We start from the raw sequence: 18,915 nt of genomic DNA, 5'->3' as shown, positions 1-18,915 counted from the left end.
TTTCTCGGTTTACTTTGAGAAATCCTTCTTGAAGATTCTTAGAGAGAGTTCTCCTACCTCTAAAGAAAATGCTATTTGACAAAAGGCTTGCTAATAACCCTCACCACTAAGCAGATGCACGCTCGCTAAACTCTTTCCCCAAACGATATTGTATTTTAATGTTTTTCCTCCGAGTATGGGTGAAAATGGGTAAAAATCTCACATTTACCAAAAAGTACAAGAGGCATCCATTTTAAAATGATTTCCACAGGATAGAGAACATATTTCCCCTGGAACAGCCTGGAGGGGCAGCCAGCTGGCCCTCACACCTTGGAGGTTTCCCTCTGCTCCCAGCCTGTCCTGGGGGAGCACCTACTTCAAATAAACTATAAATTCTCAGCTGAATCACTGACCCCCTGACTGGAGTCACTGAGTTCCTACAGAGATATGTGACCTCTGGCCTTTTTAAACATCAGAATTATAAGAACAGAGAGCATGTCTGTCCGTGATGAACTTCTCTTTATGGGAAGACAGGGGTGTTGGGCTTGGGGTCTCTGCAGTGCTGTGAGCCTTGTAGGGGCAGAACACAGGTCAGGACAAACAGGTAAAAGGCGTCTTTCTGTGCATCTGGCTCACTCCTGTCTCAGTCTCGCTCGCAGGCTGCCTTGCAGACTTCCTACCCACACTTCCTTTAAGCCCTACTGTCCCCGGGCCGCCCTGGCAGCCAGCTTCCCTCTGCCCACTCAGACCCCTCCAGGAGACATGGCGCCATAGGCACGCTGAGACCACACATGGCCTCCCCGTTCCCCGAGTCATAGTTGTAACTATGCCCTGGTCTCTCCCCCTCACCTGAGCACATGCCCCACCTGTCCTAAATCAACTCAGGTGGTGGGAGCCGACCTCACCACAGCACCCCAGGCCTGTGACAGTGAGTGACTTGAGGCCAGAAGTCTGTAAGATTTGTTCACTCTTTCTCACAACGCGTGAGATACAAGATACAATTCAAGGAATTCTGGATAAAATTCTTTTTAAAATGATGATAACGTCCAACTTGCTAAATATACTAAAAAGCTAAATATACTAAAAATATACTAGATTGTACAAGTTGAATTGTGTGATATATGAATTACATCTCATATGTTAAAAAGCAGTTAAAAAGCACAAGCAGGTTCATCGAGATGAATTGCTCCTGGAAACCCAAACGAGACTCGCTGGGTTTCCTGGCTGGACATACTCACGGGGTGGGCCACCAGGCACTGCTTCACGTGCGCCAAGCCGGCGAACAGCTTGGAGGGCAGGAGGCATGAGCTGGAGCTGCTCAAGATGACGTGGTCGTCGGCGATTTTGTCCAGCTGAGCGAACAGCTTCCGCTTCAGCTCCAGGTTCTCCGGGACACATTCCTAAAAAGGACAACCTCACGTTATCACACAGGGTCGCCACACTCAGGCCCAAGCAAAGCATCTCGTGTTTGCGTCCTTCCCAAAATGAACCAATTAGAGAACCACCAGCAACATTCAAGAACAGGTAGAGAATGGACTTGTGAACACAGTGGGGAACTGAGAGAGCAGTACTGACACATATACAGGGTGTGTGCTCGGTCACTTCAGTCATGTCCGACTCTTTGTGACTCTGCAGCCCGCCATGCTCCTCTGTGCATGGGATTCTCCAGGCAAGAATACAGGAGTGGGTTGCCATTTCCTCCTCCAGGGGATCTTCCCGACCCAGGGATAGAACCCACGTCTCCTGCATTACAGGTGGATTCTTTGCCATCTGAGCCACTGGGGAAGCCCCCATTTATATACTACTCTGTGTAAAACAGAGAGCTAGTGGGAAGCTGCTGTGTAACACAGGAAGTTCAGCTCCGTGGTCTGTGATGACCTAGAGGGGTGGGATGGGGGGTGGGAGGGAGGCTCAAGAGAGAGCTGATTCACTTCATTGTACAGCAGACACCAACACAACATTGTAAAGCCATTATACTCCAATTAAAAATAAATTTAAAAAGAACTATATAAAATACAAAAATAAAAATTTTTTAAATATTTAAGAACAGGAAAAAAATAGCTGTCAAAAAGTACGACAGATCTTGGTAACTCTGGGAACTGTATTTTCTAGTTCTGTGTCAGGCTGAAAATTCTCATAATAAAAAAGCCCTCCAACTGTATGGGGGTGGATTCTACAAACAGAATACACAACAGCACTGCAGGTGAAGTGTATGAATATCAACAATAGTCACCACCACTTGTGTGTCCTGATCATCAGATCGACTTATCTTCAAGGAAAAATCTTATCTTCATGAAATCAGCAAACACATGCTACATCCATAATTCCCAAAAGGCTTCTTGAGAGTCCACTTCTTATCAGAAATCCTTTGAAAAAGACCTCTGTTACTAAAACTCTAAAATTATTTTAATAAGGGGAAACGGAGGAGGGTAGAGAAGCGAATTTGGATTAAATATCGCAGATAATGACTGTTCGGAAATTCAGATTATGCGCAGAGCGGGCAGGGGGTGGGGGGATGGGGGCTGTGGGAAGCCGTTCTCAGATGCCCAAACACAGGCCCACAGGCAGGTCCCTGGGAACTGGATGCTCAGGGCAGCTGCTGCCCTGCTGTGGAGAGACTGGGAACAGAAGGGGATGCTAGCTGGACCTTCAGGTGCGCCCTCCCCTCCCAGCACTGCCCCAGGAAATCCCACCAGGAGTCACTCCTACTAACAAGGGTCCCTGAGTTCCCACAGTCCCCAGTGAATTTGGGGTAATGGTTCTTAGTGGGGTCTGATAACAGAATCAACTGTGCTTGTTAACCATGCAAATCCTCAGGTCCCCACTGCAGACGTACTAAGTCAGATTCAGGATGGGGCCCAGGCACCTGCATGCTTATCCGTCACTCTGATGACTTGTGTTCAATGAAGTCTGAGACCCACAGTTCTCAGGTGCAATGGGGGCCAACCGCACTCCCAGTGGTTTGTGGCCAAATACATTCATTCCTGATGGTCTCCACTCTGAGATCAGGCTCCCCACTGCCCTCCCCACCAGGAACTTGCTGAGGGTGCCCTGGTCCTGTGGAGGCAGAAACTGCACAAACCAGAAGACAACCAGCAGCCTGCAAAAGTCGACGCAAAATGCAGAAGTACTGCCTGTAACTTTATCAAATCACCCCCAAAATAAAATATTTTCAGGTTTAATAATATCTAATAATCTAATAGAGTGAAGTTAGCTGGGTAAATGACATGAATTTCATTTCTATACCATCTACAAGGTTTTAAAAGCTTTCCTCCATGGGTAAGGCGTCAATATTGGGTCTGTTAGTAGTTTTAAAAAATATAGTCACACCACGTGAAATTTTATTCAGAACAAAAGGTCACATAAGCACCACATCTCAAAGACCGGGTGAAAAAAGTAGAGTCATTTAAGAACTGTGAAGCCCATTGTGTTAAACCCCTTATCAAAGGGGAAAAGCTACAGTAGCTGGCGGGCTGTATTGAGTAATTCCTGGATCAGTTAAGTCTGCGAGTTGGGTTGGGTTTAAATGGAGCCTTGTAGTGAAGCCAGAGATGAATCGTCATGCCGATACTGTGCAGGCTAATGAAAGAGCCCTGTGAATGGCCTCATTGTGAGCCTGGCCTGCAGATTCTCCCCTGAAATTCTATGCCTTTCTTTAGATCGTCTGATTATCAAAGAGGCAAGAACACTCGAAGCAGAGGAAATCCAAGCCTGCTACAATTATGTAAGGGTTTTAACAGTGCATTTGCTTGAAGTTTCATTGTTGCCATCGTTGTTAACCCACTTGTGTTCCATGTGCTGGGCCAGGGTTAAGACGCCTCTGTCTATGTCAAGCCTTGAGTTCATCATCTCGCTGTTGCTCACTGCTTGTCTGAGAACTGGGGTCTGCAGACTGTTACTCGGGACGGTTATCTTTTGGGTGGATTGTGAAGCTGAGAGTGGCTGCTCTCGCTTGGTGACCATGGACAGTTGGGAGGAAGTGACAGCAAACAGCTAGACATACATCCCGCTCCCAGTAGGTGAGAGTGCCTCGGGGCTCACCGAGCCTTTCCAGGGCCCGTCCAGGGAAAGCCACTAGACGTCGAGTGTCAGCAAAAATTCTCTTTCACTACTGAAGGTAACTAGCTTGACTTTGCTTCATTAAACTCTGACATTTTCTAAGCAACGGCTATTATTTGTGTTTTGTTTGTTTTGAAGTGGGAGAGATGTATCTATAATAAGTGATAATCTCACACACAACCACTAGCTCAGATTCTGAGGACAAGGAAAGTGTAAGGAACTTTCCAAGTATCACAACTGTTATCGGCACATCAGAAGATTACACAGCAGCAGCAGAAAAGACTTAAAAGGACACTGGATGATGGTATTATTACAGGTCTAACTTGTTGTTCTCTTTCATTTACTTATAATTTTTTAAAGTAAACAATTTATATACTTTAGTGTTTTATTCACAAAGAGTTGGATGCGACTGAAGTGACTTAGCACACAGATCAGTAGAATTCACCAAGGACAGCACTCAGACCCTGCAGGGTGGTTTTGGGGAGGGGGCGTGGCCACGAGGTGGGGTTCTGGACTGATCCCCAGGCAAAGGCGGGACTGGTTGAGAGGGCGCTGACTTCTGCAGATGATCCACTCGCTGTGCAACCCTGTGCAGCTTCCAAAACAAATACTTTCATGGGGAAAATGAAATTTCATTGATTTTTTTTTAAAGGCAAGTCATGCATCTTAGATAGGCATCCTATTGCTAGAAAAATCTACATTTGTCAGTGCGAAATATCTGGAAACAGTCTTCAATGTTCTTTCCAGATAGAAAAGAAAAACTAGAACTTCTTTCTTTAGAAAGAAAAACTAAACTAGAAGACTTTGGTGCTTAAGATATTTTACATGCAAAGAAGTTCTATTTGCCAATTTTAGCAGGAAAGAGATGGCAAGAAAGGAAATTTGAGCTAAAATCCTACTGTAACCATGGCAGAAAGGAATCCATTCTCAACTTGAGGGTGGACATGATCTACATCACAATTTCTGTCTCTTTGCACTAAATACATCTCTTGCTTCAACCTCTTTAGTCATCAGCAATTTCTTGCTTCAACATGTTTCAGTTCAGTTCAGTTGCTCAGTCATGTCCAACTCTGCGACCCCATGGACTGCAGCATGTCATGCTTCCCTATCCATCACCAACTCCCAGAGCTTGCTCAACTCCTGCCCAATGAGTCAGTGATGCCATCCAATCATCTCATCCTCTGTCGTCCCCTTCTCCTCCTGCCTTCAATCTTTCCCAGCATCAGGGTCTTTTCCAATGAGTCAGTTCTTTGAATTAGGTGGCCAAAGTATTGGAGCTTCAGCATCGGTCCTTTCAGTGAATACTCAGGACTGATTTCCTTTAGGATGGACTGGTTGGATCTCCTTGCAGTCCAAGGGACTCTCAAAAGTCTTCTCCAACACCACAGTTCAAAAGCATCAATTCTTTGGCACTCAGCTTTCTTTATGGTCCAACTCTCACATCCATACCTGAATACTGGGAAATCTGTTTAATCATCAGCAATTTCTTTTTTATTATTATTAACTATTTCTTTATTTTATTTCTAAAAATTATTTATCAATTTATTTATTTTTGGCTGCACTAGGTCTTTGTGCTTTGTGGGGGCTTCCTCTAGTTGCATCAAGTGGGGGCTACTCTCTAGGTGCAGTGCACAGGCTTCACACTGAGGTGGCTTCTCTTGTTATAGAGCATGGGCTCTAGGCGCATGGGCTTCAGAGGTTGCGAGTCATGGGCTCTAGAGGGTGGACTCAGTAGCTGTGGCTCATGGGCTTAGGTGCTCTGCAGCATATGAAATCTTCCTGGACCAGGAACTGAACCCGTGTTCCCTGCATTGGCAGGCCAATTCTTATCCACTGCACCACTAGGGAAGTCCCACTATTTCTTGAAAGAGCACAATTGTTAAAAATCTATCAGATTAATAGACTACTATGACTAGATTTCTCAAGAGGTAGATGTTATAATTACAAAAAAAAATCCCATAAATCTTCTTATTGTAGAACAAATAGCATGTGTTAAAGTACAGGTTTTCAATATCACAGATAATAAACTGCACTGTGCTCTAACCAAAGCCTCACATTTTTCATTAAAAATCAAAATACTTTTAAAGCATATTATAAATCCTAAACAATGTTCTATAGTAATCTAGAATAAACTATACTCAATTAGAGACTTTTCTAAAGTAAAAAGCAGAGCAGGCTGTCCTGAGGAATGTCCTGGGGATTGGGTGTCGAGGTGACCAGGGTGGCTGTGGTCTGCTTCCAGCAGAGGTCTTTCCTCAAGTAACCATAGGGGATGGAGGTGAGAGAAGGGACACAGGTGACAACTGCTGGCCTGATGGTGTGTCTATCCCCAACTCATTCCAACAAGTTTTTTAATACCTTTTAGGATATCATTTATTTACAATTAAGTTAAAATGCTTGACATAAAAAAATATTATAATTTAAAATATTCTAGGACTTCCCTGGTGGTGGCTAAGAGGCTGCCTGCCAATGCAGGAGACACAGGTTTGATTCCTGGTCCACAAAGATCTCACATGCTTCAGAGCAATAAGCCTGTGTGCCACAACTAGTGAGCCCACACGCTACGACTACTGAAGCCCCTGTGCCCAGGGCCTGTGCTCCACAACCAGAGAAGCCACCGCAATGAGAGGCCCCTGCACTCGGCCCCCACCGAACTAGATAGCGGCCCCCACTTGGGCAACTGGAGAAAAGCCCATGCAGCAAGTGATGACTCAGCACACCCAAAAGTTAATTAATTAATTAATTAATTATAAAAATAAAAAGAAATAATTTTTTTAAAGATTTTTAAAAAACATGTAGAAATGTTGAAAAGTTCTAACATACAGGTAAACTGTGGTCCAACATCTGAGTCCTTCAGCATGTGACATAAATACATCTTAATTCACTGAAGTGGATGCAGACAAAAGCACAAAACCTACCATTACTGAAAACTCACTCTAGGTGGGGGAAGGGAACTGAAATAAAAACCCTTATGCCTGGGGGAGGAAGAGGAATGAATGCTAGCGTTAGTCATTCAGTCATGTCCAACTCTTCGCGACCCCATGGACGGTAGCCCGCCCAGCTCCTCTTTTCAGGGATTTCCCAGGCAAGAATACTGGAATGCGTTGCCATTTTCTTCTCCAGGGGATCTTCCCAACCCAGGGATCGAAATTGGGTCTCTTGCACTGTAGGCAGATTCTTTGCCATCTGAGCCACCAGGGAAGCCTGAACGAGACAAAGGCTTAATCAGAATCCCAAGAGAAGACCCTTCCCAGGCCAGCAAGTGTTAAGTACCTAGTGAGAAAAGAACACTTCTGGGAAGGGACAGAGCAAGAACATGGAAAGAGACTCTCTCTGAGAGCACTGCAAAGGGAAGACTGAAAGCTGAGGGTGGAGAACATAGTGAGGGAGAACACCCTAAACACAGGTATTGCTTAAGGATTTGAAACTTGTATGCACCAAGGGTGACTACAGAAACTTGCAAACCTTAAAACTTGCCCAACTCCTAACTAGATCAACTCAAATCCTTACAACAAAAGCCTTGTAGGAAGAAAGGTGTGTCAAATCCCAGGCGTAAATCTGCTGTCCTGCTCAAAATGTCCGGATTTCAAAAACAAAAAATTATGAGGCATACAAAAAAGTGCACACCCAAGAGACAGAGGGATCACAGGACCAGATCCTGGTATGATTCAGATACTGGTACAATCTGACATTGAATTTTAAGTAACTGTGATTAAAAATATTAAAGGCTCTGGGGTGAAAAATGTGGACAACATCATATGGGTGATTTCAGCAGAGAAATAGAAACTGGAAGACAATATCAAAGAGAATGCTAAAAATTAAAAACAAAGGAGAGATGAAGAATGCCTTTGACTGACTCATCAGTAGACTCAACACAGTTGGGAAAGAATCAGTGAACTGCAGACCAGTCAATGGAAATTAGCCAAAGTGAAAAACAAAGAGCAAAAAGATTGAGGAGCATATACAGAGCATCCAGGACCTGCAGGAAAATTATCAAATGATCTATCACATGTGTGACTGAAATCCAAACATTTCTAGGGTCAGGGAATGGGGCAGAAGACAACATTCCAGGAAATAATGGCTGAGAATATCCAAAACTAAAGAAAATCCCAAATTACACAAGCATGAAGCTGAGAGAACACAATGCAAGATAAATACCCTTCTTTACCCCCAAATCCACACACATGGTTGTGGATTTGGGGATAAAGAGGTATGTTATGTTCAAACTGCTGAGTAAAGCAGACAAAGAAATACTGAAGGCAGTCAGAGAAAGAATCACATAATATATACAAGAATGAAATTAAGACTTTTTGAGAGATCATAGAAGATGGAAAGTAATGGAGTGACATTTTTAAGTGCTAAAAGAAAAAATACCTGTCAACTCACAGTTCTACAGTCAGTAAAAACATCTTTCAAAAATGAAGAAACAAAAACTTTTCCGAGAAAAACAGTAAGTTTAGGAATTCATTCCAAGCCAACCTGTGAATCTAAGAATAGGAATAAATTTTAAGGGAAAGTCTGCAGGCAGAAGGAAAAAAAACTAGCCAGAGAGAAAACTGGATCTATATAAAGAAATGAAGAACACTGGAAATGGAGTAAATGAAGATAAAATAAATGTTTTGTTTTCAATTGCTCTAAAATATAAGTGAACATCCAAAGCAAAAATAACAGCAGTGCATTGTAATGGTTTACATTAATTTGTTTTCAAGTATTGAACCAGCCTTGTATAACTTCGATAGGGGACGACAGAGGATGAGATGGCTGGATGGCATCACTGACTCAATGGACGTGAGTCTGGGTGAACTCCGGGAGTTGGTGATGGACAGGGAGGCCTGGCATGCTGCGATTCATGGGGTTGCAAAAAGTCGGACACGACTGAGTGACTGAACTGAACTGATGTATATTTTTAGATCTGATTTGCTAATATTCTGTTAAGTATTTTTACATCTATGTTAAGCCTTTGTTAGACCTCCTCCTCCTACCCAAAATGTGTTTTGTAATGAAGACTGGATATAAAACTCTAACACTCGCTAAGTCACCATTGAAACAACAGGGTTTTATACATGTCTACCAGCCTGAGAGAAACGTCTCTGAAGGAAGTAAAACAAAAGTGGTAAAGAAGAAAATACTCATGAAGGTTCTCAAAGGGAACAGGAGTGTCAAACAGAATTAATATACCAGATTGTGGTCAGAGGTCACACACGGTCACAATGTGATTAGGAAAGACTCCACATTCCCAGTGCAGAGTGTCTGGGTTGGATCCCTGGTCAGGGAACTAGATCCCACATGTCACAACTGAGTTTGCATGCCACAGCTAAAAGATCCCACGTGCTACAACTGAGACCTGGTGCGGTCAAATAAGTAATAAAATAAATATTAAAAAGAAAAAAAGAAAACCTGAACCAAGATTTTAAAATCAGAAATAAAAATTCCAACTTCTAACTTGCTTAATGTGAAAAATCCGAAGATTCAGGCAATTCCAGGTGTCCTTCCTGGGTCTGAGAGCCCACCTGCCCAGTCTCTCTAACTCTGAGAATTGCTGATGTGGGAAAGAGTTCACATGAGATGCAACATTCATCCAATTCCAGGATCGTGAGGGAAAATGCATCACTGAGCCAGAAATCTTACATTCACTTCTGGCTCAGAAACCCAATCTGATATGAGAAGATAAACACTGACCTACCACTGACTGCATGTTTACCCTTGGTCAGTTTGGTTCCCTGGTCATAAATGGGGATACCGAGGGGCTGAAGGGTGAGCCCACTTTGCCGACTTCTTCTGAGCCAGGCGCTGCTTGGGTGCTGATAAAAAGGAGCTTGTTTAATTCACAGATGCCCACTCAGCTCTCATGACAATGGAGCAGCTCCATGATCGCCTCATTTTACAGTGGAGGGGGCTGAGGCAGAGAGTCTGGGTAAGGAGCCCCCCTCCAAAGCCAGACTCCTCCACTTCACTGACATGAAGTCCGTAATTCTAAAGGTCTTTGCAAAACACTACAAAACATTTTGATTTATCATTTACAAATTAACTAAAGGAAGAAACTCAAAACACCAAATAGGTCAAGGGTTAGAGAATATTGTGGGTCACCTTCTAAGACGCATTTGTTTTCCTTAGTGTTTCTCACATTGGAAGACATATTACAATCAACAGCATTGTCGATATGGTGTCATACAGTACATTCACAGATATTCACTCAGAATATTCCCATGTCTGAAGACAAACGTGCTATCAGAATCACAGTGCACAGCTCCAGGCAGAGGCTTGATCAAATGTGCAGAGGTGAGTAAAACAAGCGGTTGCTGCTGCTACTGCTAAGTTGCTTCAGTCGTGTCCAACTCTTTGTGACCCCTTAGATGGCAGCCCACCAGGCTCCCCTGTCCCTGGGATTCTCCAGGCAAGAATACTGGAGTGGGTTCCGTTTCCTTCTCCAATGCATGAAAGTGAAAAGTGAAAGTGAAGTCGCTCAGTCGTGTCTGACTCTTTGCAACCCCATGGACTGCAGCCCACCAGATGGGATTTTCCAGGCAAGAGTCCTGGAGTGGGGTGCCATTGCCTTCTCCAAACAAGTGGTTATTTCCCTTTAAATAGTAACCAAAAGGGCAGGCCCTGCCCAGGGGAACAGCAGGGACCACAATTAACTGATAAAGCAAGGCCAAGGAGACTTCATGCTCTAGACCAGCCACCCAATGAAACACAACATGAGTCACATATGCAATGCTGTTTTCTAGTAGCCACATTAAGAAAGCAGGAAGAAACAGATAAACTTAGTTATACCAATAAATTTTATTTAACTCAATATATCAAAATATTGTCATTTTATTCATTGGAAGGACTGATGCTGAAACCAAAGCTCCAATACTTTGACCACCTGATGCAAAGAGCCAACTCATTGGAAAAGACCCTGATGCTGGGAAAGATGCAGGAGAAGGAGGTGACAGAGGATGAGATGGCTGGATGGCTGACTCAACGGACATGAGTCTGAATAAACTCTGGGAGTTGGTGATGGACAGGGACGCCTGGTGTGCTGCGGTCCATGGTGTCGCAGAGAGTCGGACACGACTGAGCAACTAAAAAACAACAACTCAATATACCCAAATATTGTCATTTTTTTTAAATTTTTATTTTATTTTTAAACTTTACAAATTGTATTATTTTTGCCAAATATCAAAATGAATCTGCCACAGGTATACATGTGTTCCCCATCCTGAACCCTCCTCCCTCCTCCCTCCCCATACCATCCTTCTGGGTCGTCCCAGTACACTAGCCCCAAGCATCCAGTATCGTGCATCGAACCTGGACTGGCAACTCGTTTCATACATGATATTATACATGTTTCAATGCCATTCTCCCAAATCTTCCCACCCTCTCCCTCTGCAACAGAGTCCATAAGACTGTTCTATACATCAGTGTCTCTTTTGCTGTCTCGTACACAGGGTTATTGTTAGCATCTTTCTAATATTGTCAATTTAATATGTAATCAGTGTTAAAAACTATTGAGATATTTTACATTATTTTCTTCTTTCCTTAGTAAGTCACTGAAATCCAGTGGGGATTTTACACCTGTGTCAGTTTGCAGCACCTGTCTAGTGCTCAAGTCTTGATGGCCCTGTGGCGACCACGACCACACAGGGCAGGCAGTTCTGGGCCCAAGGACACCTGTTAACCAAGGAGCCACCAGCATCCATTCTGTCAGAAGTTACAGCCCAAAATCACAGTGTGGATCTCTCAAAGACACTAAAAATATGTGTTGAATGTCACTCTTAAAAAAAAAAAAAGAAACTATTAAAGAAACAGGGACTTCCCTCACAGTCCAGTGGATAAGACTTCTCACTTCCAAGGCAGGGGCACAGGTTTGATTTCTGGTCAGGGAACTAAGATTCCAAATGCTATGCAATATAGCAAAAAAAAAAAAAAAAAATTTTTAACAAAAATAAATGTGATGGGGACCACATTAAAAGAACAAACAAACAAAACTATTAAAGAAACAAGAGCTCAGGGTGCTGGGAGAGGAGGGAAGCAGGAAGCAGGGTCTGTGAACCACCCCAACCCTGTGGGCAGCAGGGGGTGACTGCATGGGGGGTGGTGGGGGTGGAGAGGATACTGCTTAGAACAGCCCACTAAACAGAATCTAAAGCAAAGAGAACAAAAGCAGGACCCCAAACTGTCCAAAGGAGCAGGATCAGGTGCTGATGGCAAGGAGCAGCCTGGGGGCGGGAGGTGACGGGGGTGAGTGAGGTACCAGGAAACGTCTGGAGAATCAGGGTACAGACACGGTCTCTGTCTAGGGCATCTAGGATGCCCTTCTAACACCCACACAGCAAGCAATGACCACATCTGCTGCTGGAAACCGGCAACGAGATCAACCCTGACACGTCTGAGCACCACAGAGGGTCCTGGGGCCCAGCCAGGCCTCCCAGGAAGACGTGGGAACCTTTTCCTGGCAGCTGCAGGAGCTGAGATGCATCACGTACTCACACAGGCCATTTAACATAATAACTAAGCGCTTGTTTCCCTCTCGGCAGGCCTGGCAGGTGTCACCGGCCGGCTCTGGGGAGGCCCAGCCACCGCCCCATGCCAAGGTTCTCAGTGCGCAGGAGGCTGAACAAGCCCTGGTTGGGCAGCCCACCTGGGCCTGGGAAAGCTCCCAGAGGAGCTACTGACACCTCATGCAAAGAGTTGACTCACTGGAAAAGACCCTGATGCTGGGAGGGATTGGGGGAAGGAGGAGAAGGCGACGACAGAGGATGAGATGGCTGGATGGCATCACCGATTCGATGGACATGAGTTTGGGTAAACTCCAGGAGTTGGTGATGGACAGGGAGGCCTGGTGTGCTGCGATTCATGGGGTCGCAAAGAGTCGGACACGACTGAGTGACTGAACTGAACTGAAAGCAACAGGCTGCCAGTTCAGGAGATGCTGGACACGTGGGTTTGATCCCTGAGTCAGGAAGATCCCCTGGAGGAGGAAACGGCAACCCACTCGAGTATTCTTGGCTGGAGAATTCCACAGACATTCCTCTGGCTCCACCAGAGAAGCCCGGAGGGCTTCAGTCCATGGGGGTCACAAAGAGTCAGACACGACTGAGCAACTGAGCACACAAAGCCATAGACATGATTCTTCTAATACTTGCAGGAAACGTACATTCACGCATACTTCATAACCAGAAAGAAAGCCAAAACTGCGCAGCTCAAACGTAGGTATAAAAAAACTTAAGCTGTTGGCATAAGAAACTCTGGTATTTCCTGAGCATTTCAACAGCAGCTGGTATGTGGTATGTGCTTTGTACACCTTTTCATTTAATTCTCAGGATAATCATTTTGTGTATGACCCATGTTTTAGAAAAGAGACCGCTGTTTCCTACAAGCTGAGAACGCGCTGAAACTTGTGTAACGAGGGAGAGATGCGCGGGGCCGTGGACCCCGCATCTGTCTGTCTCCCAAGTCTGGGTCTTGACCACCACAGACTCAGCTGCTCCCAGAGCACCTGCCAGGGGATCCGTGTGCTTTTTACCACAGAAGTAATACACGTTCATTGCGGAAAATCTAGAAAATATGGCCAAGTAAAAGGACAAACCTCACAAAACTCCACCTCCAAGACACTTGTGTCTTTTCCCAGCATTTCTCCCCGAAAAATCAGATCACCCCACAGATGGACTCCCATTCTACAACTTTCTGGTCACTGCAGCAGAAGTTTCCTTAAGACACACAGTGCTTCATTTTACTCAAGAAGGACATATAGGAAGACTCCCTCCTCCTCGTGCAGAAGCTGCTTGTCCTCAAGGTCGTTCACACCCTCCCCTCATCCCTCCCCGCTCTGAGCTGTGTGTTCAATTTACTTCCAGTCCCACTTACTTCCCAAGGAAGGTGTAAGCTTCTCACAGGCAGAAGTGCCCTGTGGCCTTGCCAGGGTGCCAGCCTTTCCCATCCTTTTCTTGACCAAGGACAGGTGACAACTCGAGCAGACAGGGGTACACTCCATGCCCCAAACCATCTCACCCAGCCAGGAGACTTCCAGAGCACCTTCTCCTCCTCTCCCCTGCATGAGAGTCAGGCCCCAGAATATTACACAAAATGGGCTTTCCCTCCAGAGAGTCCTTTCCAGCCAGAATCGTCCTTTGTCCCCAGGCACAGCTCTCACGCCTCTAGGACACACGCATTTGGTCCCAGCTGAATGGTCGGACGAAGGATGCGAGAGAAAACGCACCAGGGAGACACCAAGGCAGCTGCAGCTTGACGCTGTTGGCAACGACTGACCATAGCGTTTGCCATATTCTGTGTCTTTTTTAGGCCAGTGATGAAAAAAATCTACCCCAAATAGGCTAGAAAATACATTACCAAAATCAGTACCATGGGATTCCCCTGGAGACGCAGTGGCTAAGAATTGGCCTTGCAATGCAGGGGATGTGGCTTTGATCCCTGGTCGGGGAATTAAGATCCCACATGCCGAGGGGCAACTAAGCCCAAGGGCTGCAACTAGGGGGTCCACGCGACTCAATTATTGGATCCGTGCGCCTCAACTAGGGGTTCCTGCGCCATCACTAGGGGGTCCGTGAGCCACGACTGGGGGACCGTGAGCCACAACCAGGGGTCCATGAGCCGCAACTTGGGGGTCGGTGTGCTGCGACTGGGGGTCTGTGAGTCACAACTAGGGAGGGTCCCTGCGCCGCGACTAGGGGGTCTGTGAGCCGCGACTAGGGGGTCTGTGAGCCGCAAAGAAAGTCCCGAGTGCCGCAGTTAAGACCCAACACAGCCAAATAAATAAATAAAAAGAAAAACAGGTCTTTTGTGAGGGTGGCAGGACTCAAGACAACTTGTTTCTCATTTCTCATTTTTAAAATAATGACTCTCACCTATTCTAACATTTCAGGAATAATGTCTCAGGAAAGTACCCCAAACGTATCAGGTTAACTGGGTCTAAGTAACAGGGTAATTCCGTTGTACCACAATGCTCTTAATAAAGGACATCCATTTCCAACTCTTCATCTCTAAAGAAGGGGATTCCCTCCTTAGAGGTTAGGGAGGCAGCAGACAGTTAATAAAAACATCAGCCTACACCCAGGAAAGTGTGGGTGTGGGCCCTGAATCTATAAGAAACAGCAGCTGGATCTCAACCACCACTTCGGACAGCCATTCTGTTTCAGGACAGAAACCAGTGGAGTTTTAAGGCAAGGACAACATGTGTTTCATATTTTCTGGCACTTTCAGCTGTTAACAGCTGGCTTTATGCAGGATCACTGTGTGGAACCCCACTCACGTAAGTAACTGTCACTGGTGACACATTGCCAGAGCCAAACCGAGCCTTCCGAAGGTCACTTCAGGAAAGAGCAAGAGGACCATCTAGAACAAGGTGGTCCTTAAAGGGTTCTAAGTTAGTGTGAAAGTGCCTCCTCCAGGAACGCCTCCATGCCCGACACACACCATCCGTCAGGGCTGTGCTGGTGACCAGGCTTCCATGTGTCAGGCAGGCAGCTCTCCCCTGGGCAGCTGGTCTGAACCCAATCCTAAAAGGGGACAGTCACCAACTTGAAAGAAACCTCCCTGTGTTTTCCCCTAATTGTTCAAACAGATAAGCTAGGCAGCAAGTCTTGGAATATTGACTTTCAAATGAAAATAAACATCAGGGTGGCTCAGAGCAAGCAGATCTGAACCCCGGGTGCCTGTGCCACCAGGAACAGCCAGAGCCAGAGAGCTGGCGGGAAAACAAACACCACCCCAGGCCTCCATGGCTCTCGCTGCGGGACACAGGGCCCTCGAACTTTCACTAGCATGGAGTTTTGCCCCGGGTGGTTTTTATTAATATTAAATTCCCAGATTCCTCATATGCCTTAAAATATATCTCTTAAAAAGGCAGGACTTCATGATGGGCTGTATGATACCTAAGGTTCTTGGTAAACAATGACCACCCACCACCAAGAGCAAAAAGGGAAAATAATATTACAATTGCGAAAAGTATTTACTATTTATTGTTGTTGTTCAGTTGCTAAGTCATGTCCGAATCTTTGCAACCCTATGGACTGCAGCACGCTAGCCTTCCCTGTCCTTTACCATCCCCTGGAGTTTGCTCAAACTTATGTCCATTGAGTCAGTTATGCTATCTAACCATCTCATCCTTTGCCGCCCGCTTCTCCTTTTGCCTTCAATCCTTTCCAGTATCAGGGTCTTTTCTAATGAGTTGGCTCTTCCCATCAGGTGGTCAGAGTATTGGAGCCTCAGCAACAGTCCTTCACTGAATATTCAGGGTTAATTTCCTTTAGGATTGACTGGTTTTCATTTCCTTGCAGTCCAGGGAACTCTCAAAAGTCGTCTTCAACAGCACAGTTCAAAAACATCAGTTTCTACGCACTAAGCCTTCTTTATGGTCCCACTCTCACATCTCAAGCACTAAATATGCATGCCATGGCTACTTTTAAATGGACTTACCACGTTTTCAACTGAATAATAAGATTAAAAATAATTTCCTTGGTTGGTATCTATACATTCCATTAATAGATTTCATAAAATAAAAATGTTTATATTAGACACTTGCTTATTTTGACTTTGAGCATTAATTTAGCAACCTGCAACTCCTAAGGCATAAGGGATAGTTAAGTTCCTAACTATAGGAAGAAAGGTTTAGATACACAGAGATATCTAGATTTCTATCTATATTTATATTATATACAATCAATGTTTTGTCACCATTCCAGGATTTGTTACAATGTCACCCCTTCTTTCCAAAAGAGTGGTACTGTGCTTTTTTTTAAAGAGAGATCTGAGCTTCTATTTTGTAAAGTTTAGGGAGAAGTAGGATTGCTCATGGAGAAGGCAATGGCACCCCACTCCAGTACTCTTGCCTGGAAAATCCCATGGATGGAGGAGCCTGGTAGGCTGCAGTCCATGGGGTCGCACAGAGTCGGACACAACTGAAGCGACTTAGCAGCAGCAGCAGCAGGGTTGCTCATTCAGTTTCATAGTAACTTTAGAACCAAATTACAAATGTCAGTGTTGGGACAAGGACATGTTCGTTGCTACAAATTTGGCTAGTGAAATACCTGTTTTCATTTATCAATTTAATAAGCATCTTAAAGATCAATGTACCCCACACTGGAGATCAATGTACCCCACACTGGTGATCCTGATATCCTCCGTCTTAATTGGCCACACTTACAAGGGTGAGGGGAATTCACAAGACCAGCAACAAGCCACCAAGGGCCAGACAGGGGTGTAAACCTCGAGGTTCCATTTTCAATGACTGCTACTGCTAAGTCGCTTCAGTCGTGTGTGTGACTCTGTGCGACCAGCATAGATGGCAGCCCACCAGGCTCCCCCGTCCCTGGGATTCTCCAGGCAAGAACACTGGAGTGGGTTGCCATTTCCTCCTCCAATGCATGAAAATGAAAGTTAAAGCGAAATCTCTCAGTCGAGTCCAACTCTTAGTGACCCCATGGACTGCAGCCTACCAGGGTGGTCCATCCATGGGATTTTCCAGGCAAGAGTACTGGAGTGGGGTGCCATTGCCTTCTCCGCCATTTTCAATGAACCTGACCTTAAAAACACAACTCAAAATACAGAAGAATGATACACAGTGATCATCAACCAGGTGTCATTTGTAAAAACACTGAGAATGATCACGTTGATTTTGACTGACCGAATCCCACCTGCGCAGGGGCCTTGCAGAGAAAGCAGGAGATGGACATGGACAGACGGGCTCACCTGGGGCCACAGCCCAGGAGGTGGCGGGGCCAGGCGGTCGCACAGACAAGAATGAGTGCGTGAAGGTGGGTGTCATCCACGAGCGCCTCCCCTAAGCCAGCCCTGCCAGGGCCAGGAGGGAAAGCCCAGCCCACAGCCTCTCCCTGGGAGGAGCTGCACGTCCACCAGCCTGCCTCCGGGGTGCGAGGTGCTGGTTTCCCTCTCCCTGACCCCACGTGGATGGGACTCAGTCCCGCTCGGCGATCCTGCAGTTGCAGCACACGGACGCCAGGGGGAGCAAGAGAGCGCGCGGCAAACGCAGACCCGGAAACTGACGTGGAGACGCGCCCCCAGGAAGAGCCCGGAAAGGCCCACAGGCTAGACGCGCTAATGGAGGACTCCTTTCCCTAAGTCGTGGGGAGGAAAGCACCTCAACAAACTGGAGCAGGGCCAGCAGGCTGGGATCCAGGCCAGTCTACGGTCCCCAGCCAAGAACGGCTTTTAGACTTCTGAAGGGCTGTAAAATATAAAAGAGGCTGTACTCAGCTCTCAAAGCCTGAAACGTTTACTATCTGGCCTTTATTTATTTTTTAAATTTGTGGACCATATATTAGAGTAATGGAGAAGGAAGATGCGACCCACTCCAGTATTCTTGACCAGAAAATCCCTTGGATAGAGGAGCCTGGTGGGCTACAGTCCATGTGGTCGCAGAGTTGGACACGACTGAGCACACACACACTTTAGACTAGGCTTTATTAGAACACAGACTTTCAGAGGCCAAAATACTACGTATAAAGCCTTATTTTTAAAAAAATTTATAATATTTTTTAATTGGAGGATAATTGTTTTACAATAGTGTATTGGCTTCTGCCATACAAGGTGAATCAGCTATAAGTATAATATGTGTCCCCTCCCTCTTGAACTTCCCCTCTACCCCCTAACCCCATCCTACCCCTCTAGATGGTCACAGAGATCTGTGTTGAGCTCCCTGTGTTATATAGCAACTTCCCACTAACTAGCTATTTTACAGAAACAGTGTCAGACTTTATTTTTCTGGGCTCCAAAATCACTGCAGATGGTGACTGCAGCCATGAAATTAAAAGACGCTTACTCCTTGGAAGAAAAGTTATGACCAATCTAGATAGCATATTGAAAAGCAGAGACATTACTTTGCCAACAAAGGTCCGTCTAGTCAAAGCTGTGGTT

The 18,915-nt window shown here is 45.5% G+C and overlaps 1 protein-coding gene across 2 annotated transcripts in view; it reads right to left on the bottom strand.

Moving 5' to 3' along the window:
* CRYL1 (crystallin lambda 1) overlaps nucleotides 1-18,915 on the bottom strand; it is a 56,487-nt gene that overhangs the window by 14,699 nt on the left and 22,873 nt on the right. For both annotated transcript variants that reach the window (XM_086329802.1, XM_086329803.1), the window contains exon 4: nucleotides 1,218-1,379. In XM_086329802.1, coding sequence (XP_086185928.1) covers nucleotides 1,218-1,379 — 162 coding nt within the window. The remainder of the gene's footprint in view (nucleotides 1-1,217; nucleotides 1,380-18,915) is intronic.

The sequence above is a fragment of the Bos grunniens genome, chromosome 12 (assembly GCF_055505025.1).
Source record: "Bos grunniens cultivar Pamir isolate PY7600 chromosome 12, Bosgru_T2T1.0, whole genome shotgun sequence".
Lineage (NCBI taxonomy): Eukaryota > Metazoa > Chordata > Mammalia > Artiodactyla > Bovidae > Bos > Bos grunniens.
Note: the sequence above shows the minus strand (reverse complement) of the source record. Positions and strands in the feature narration are given on the sequence as shown.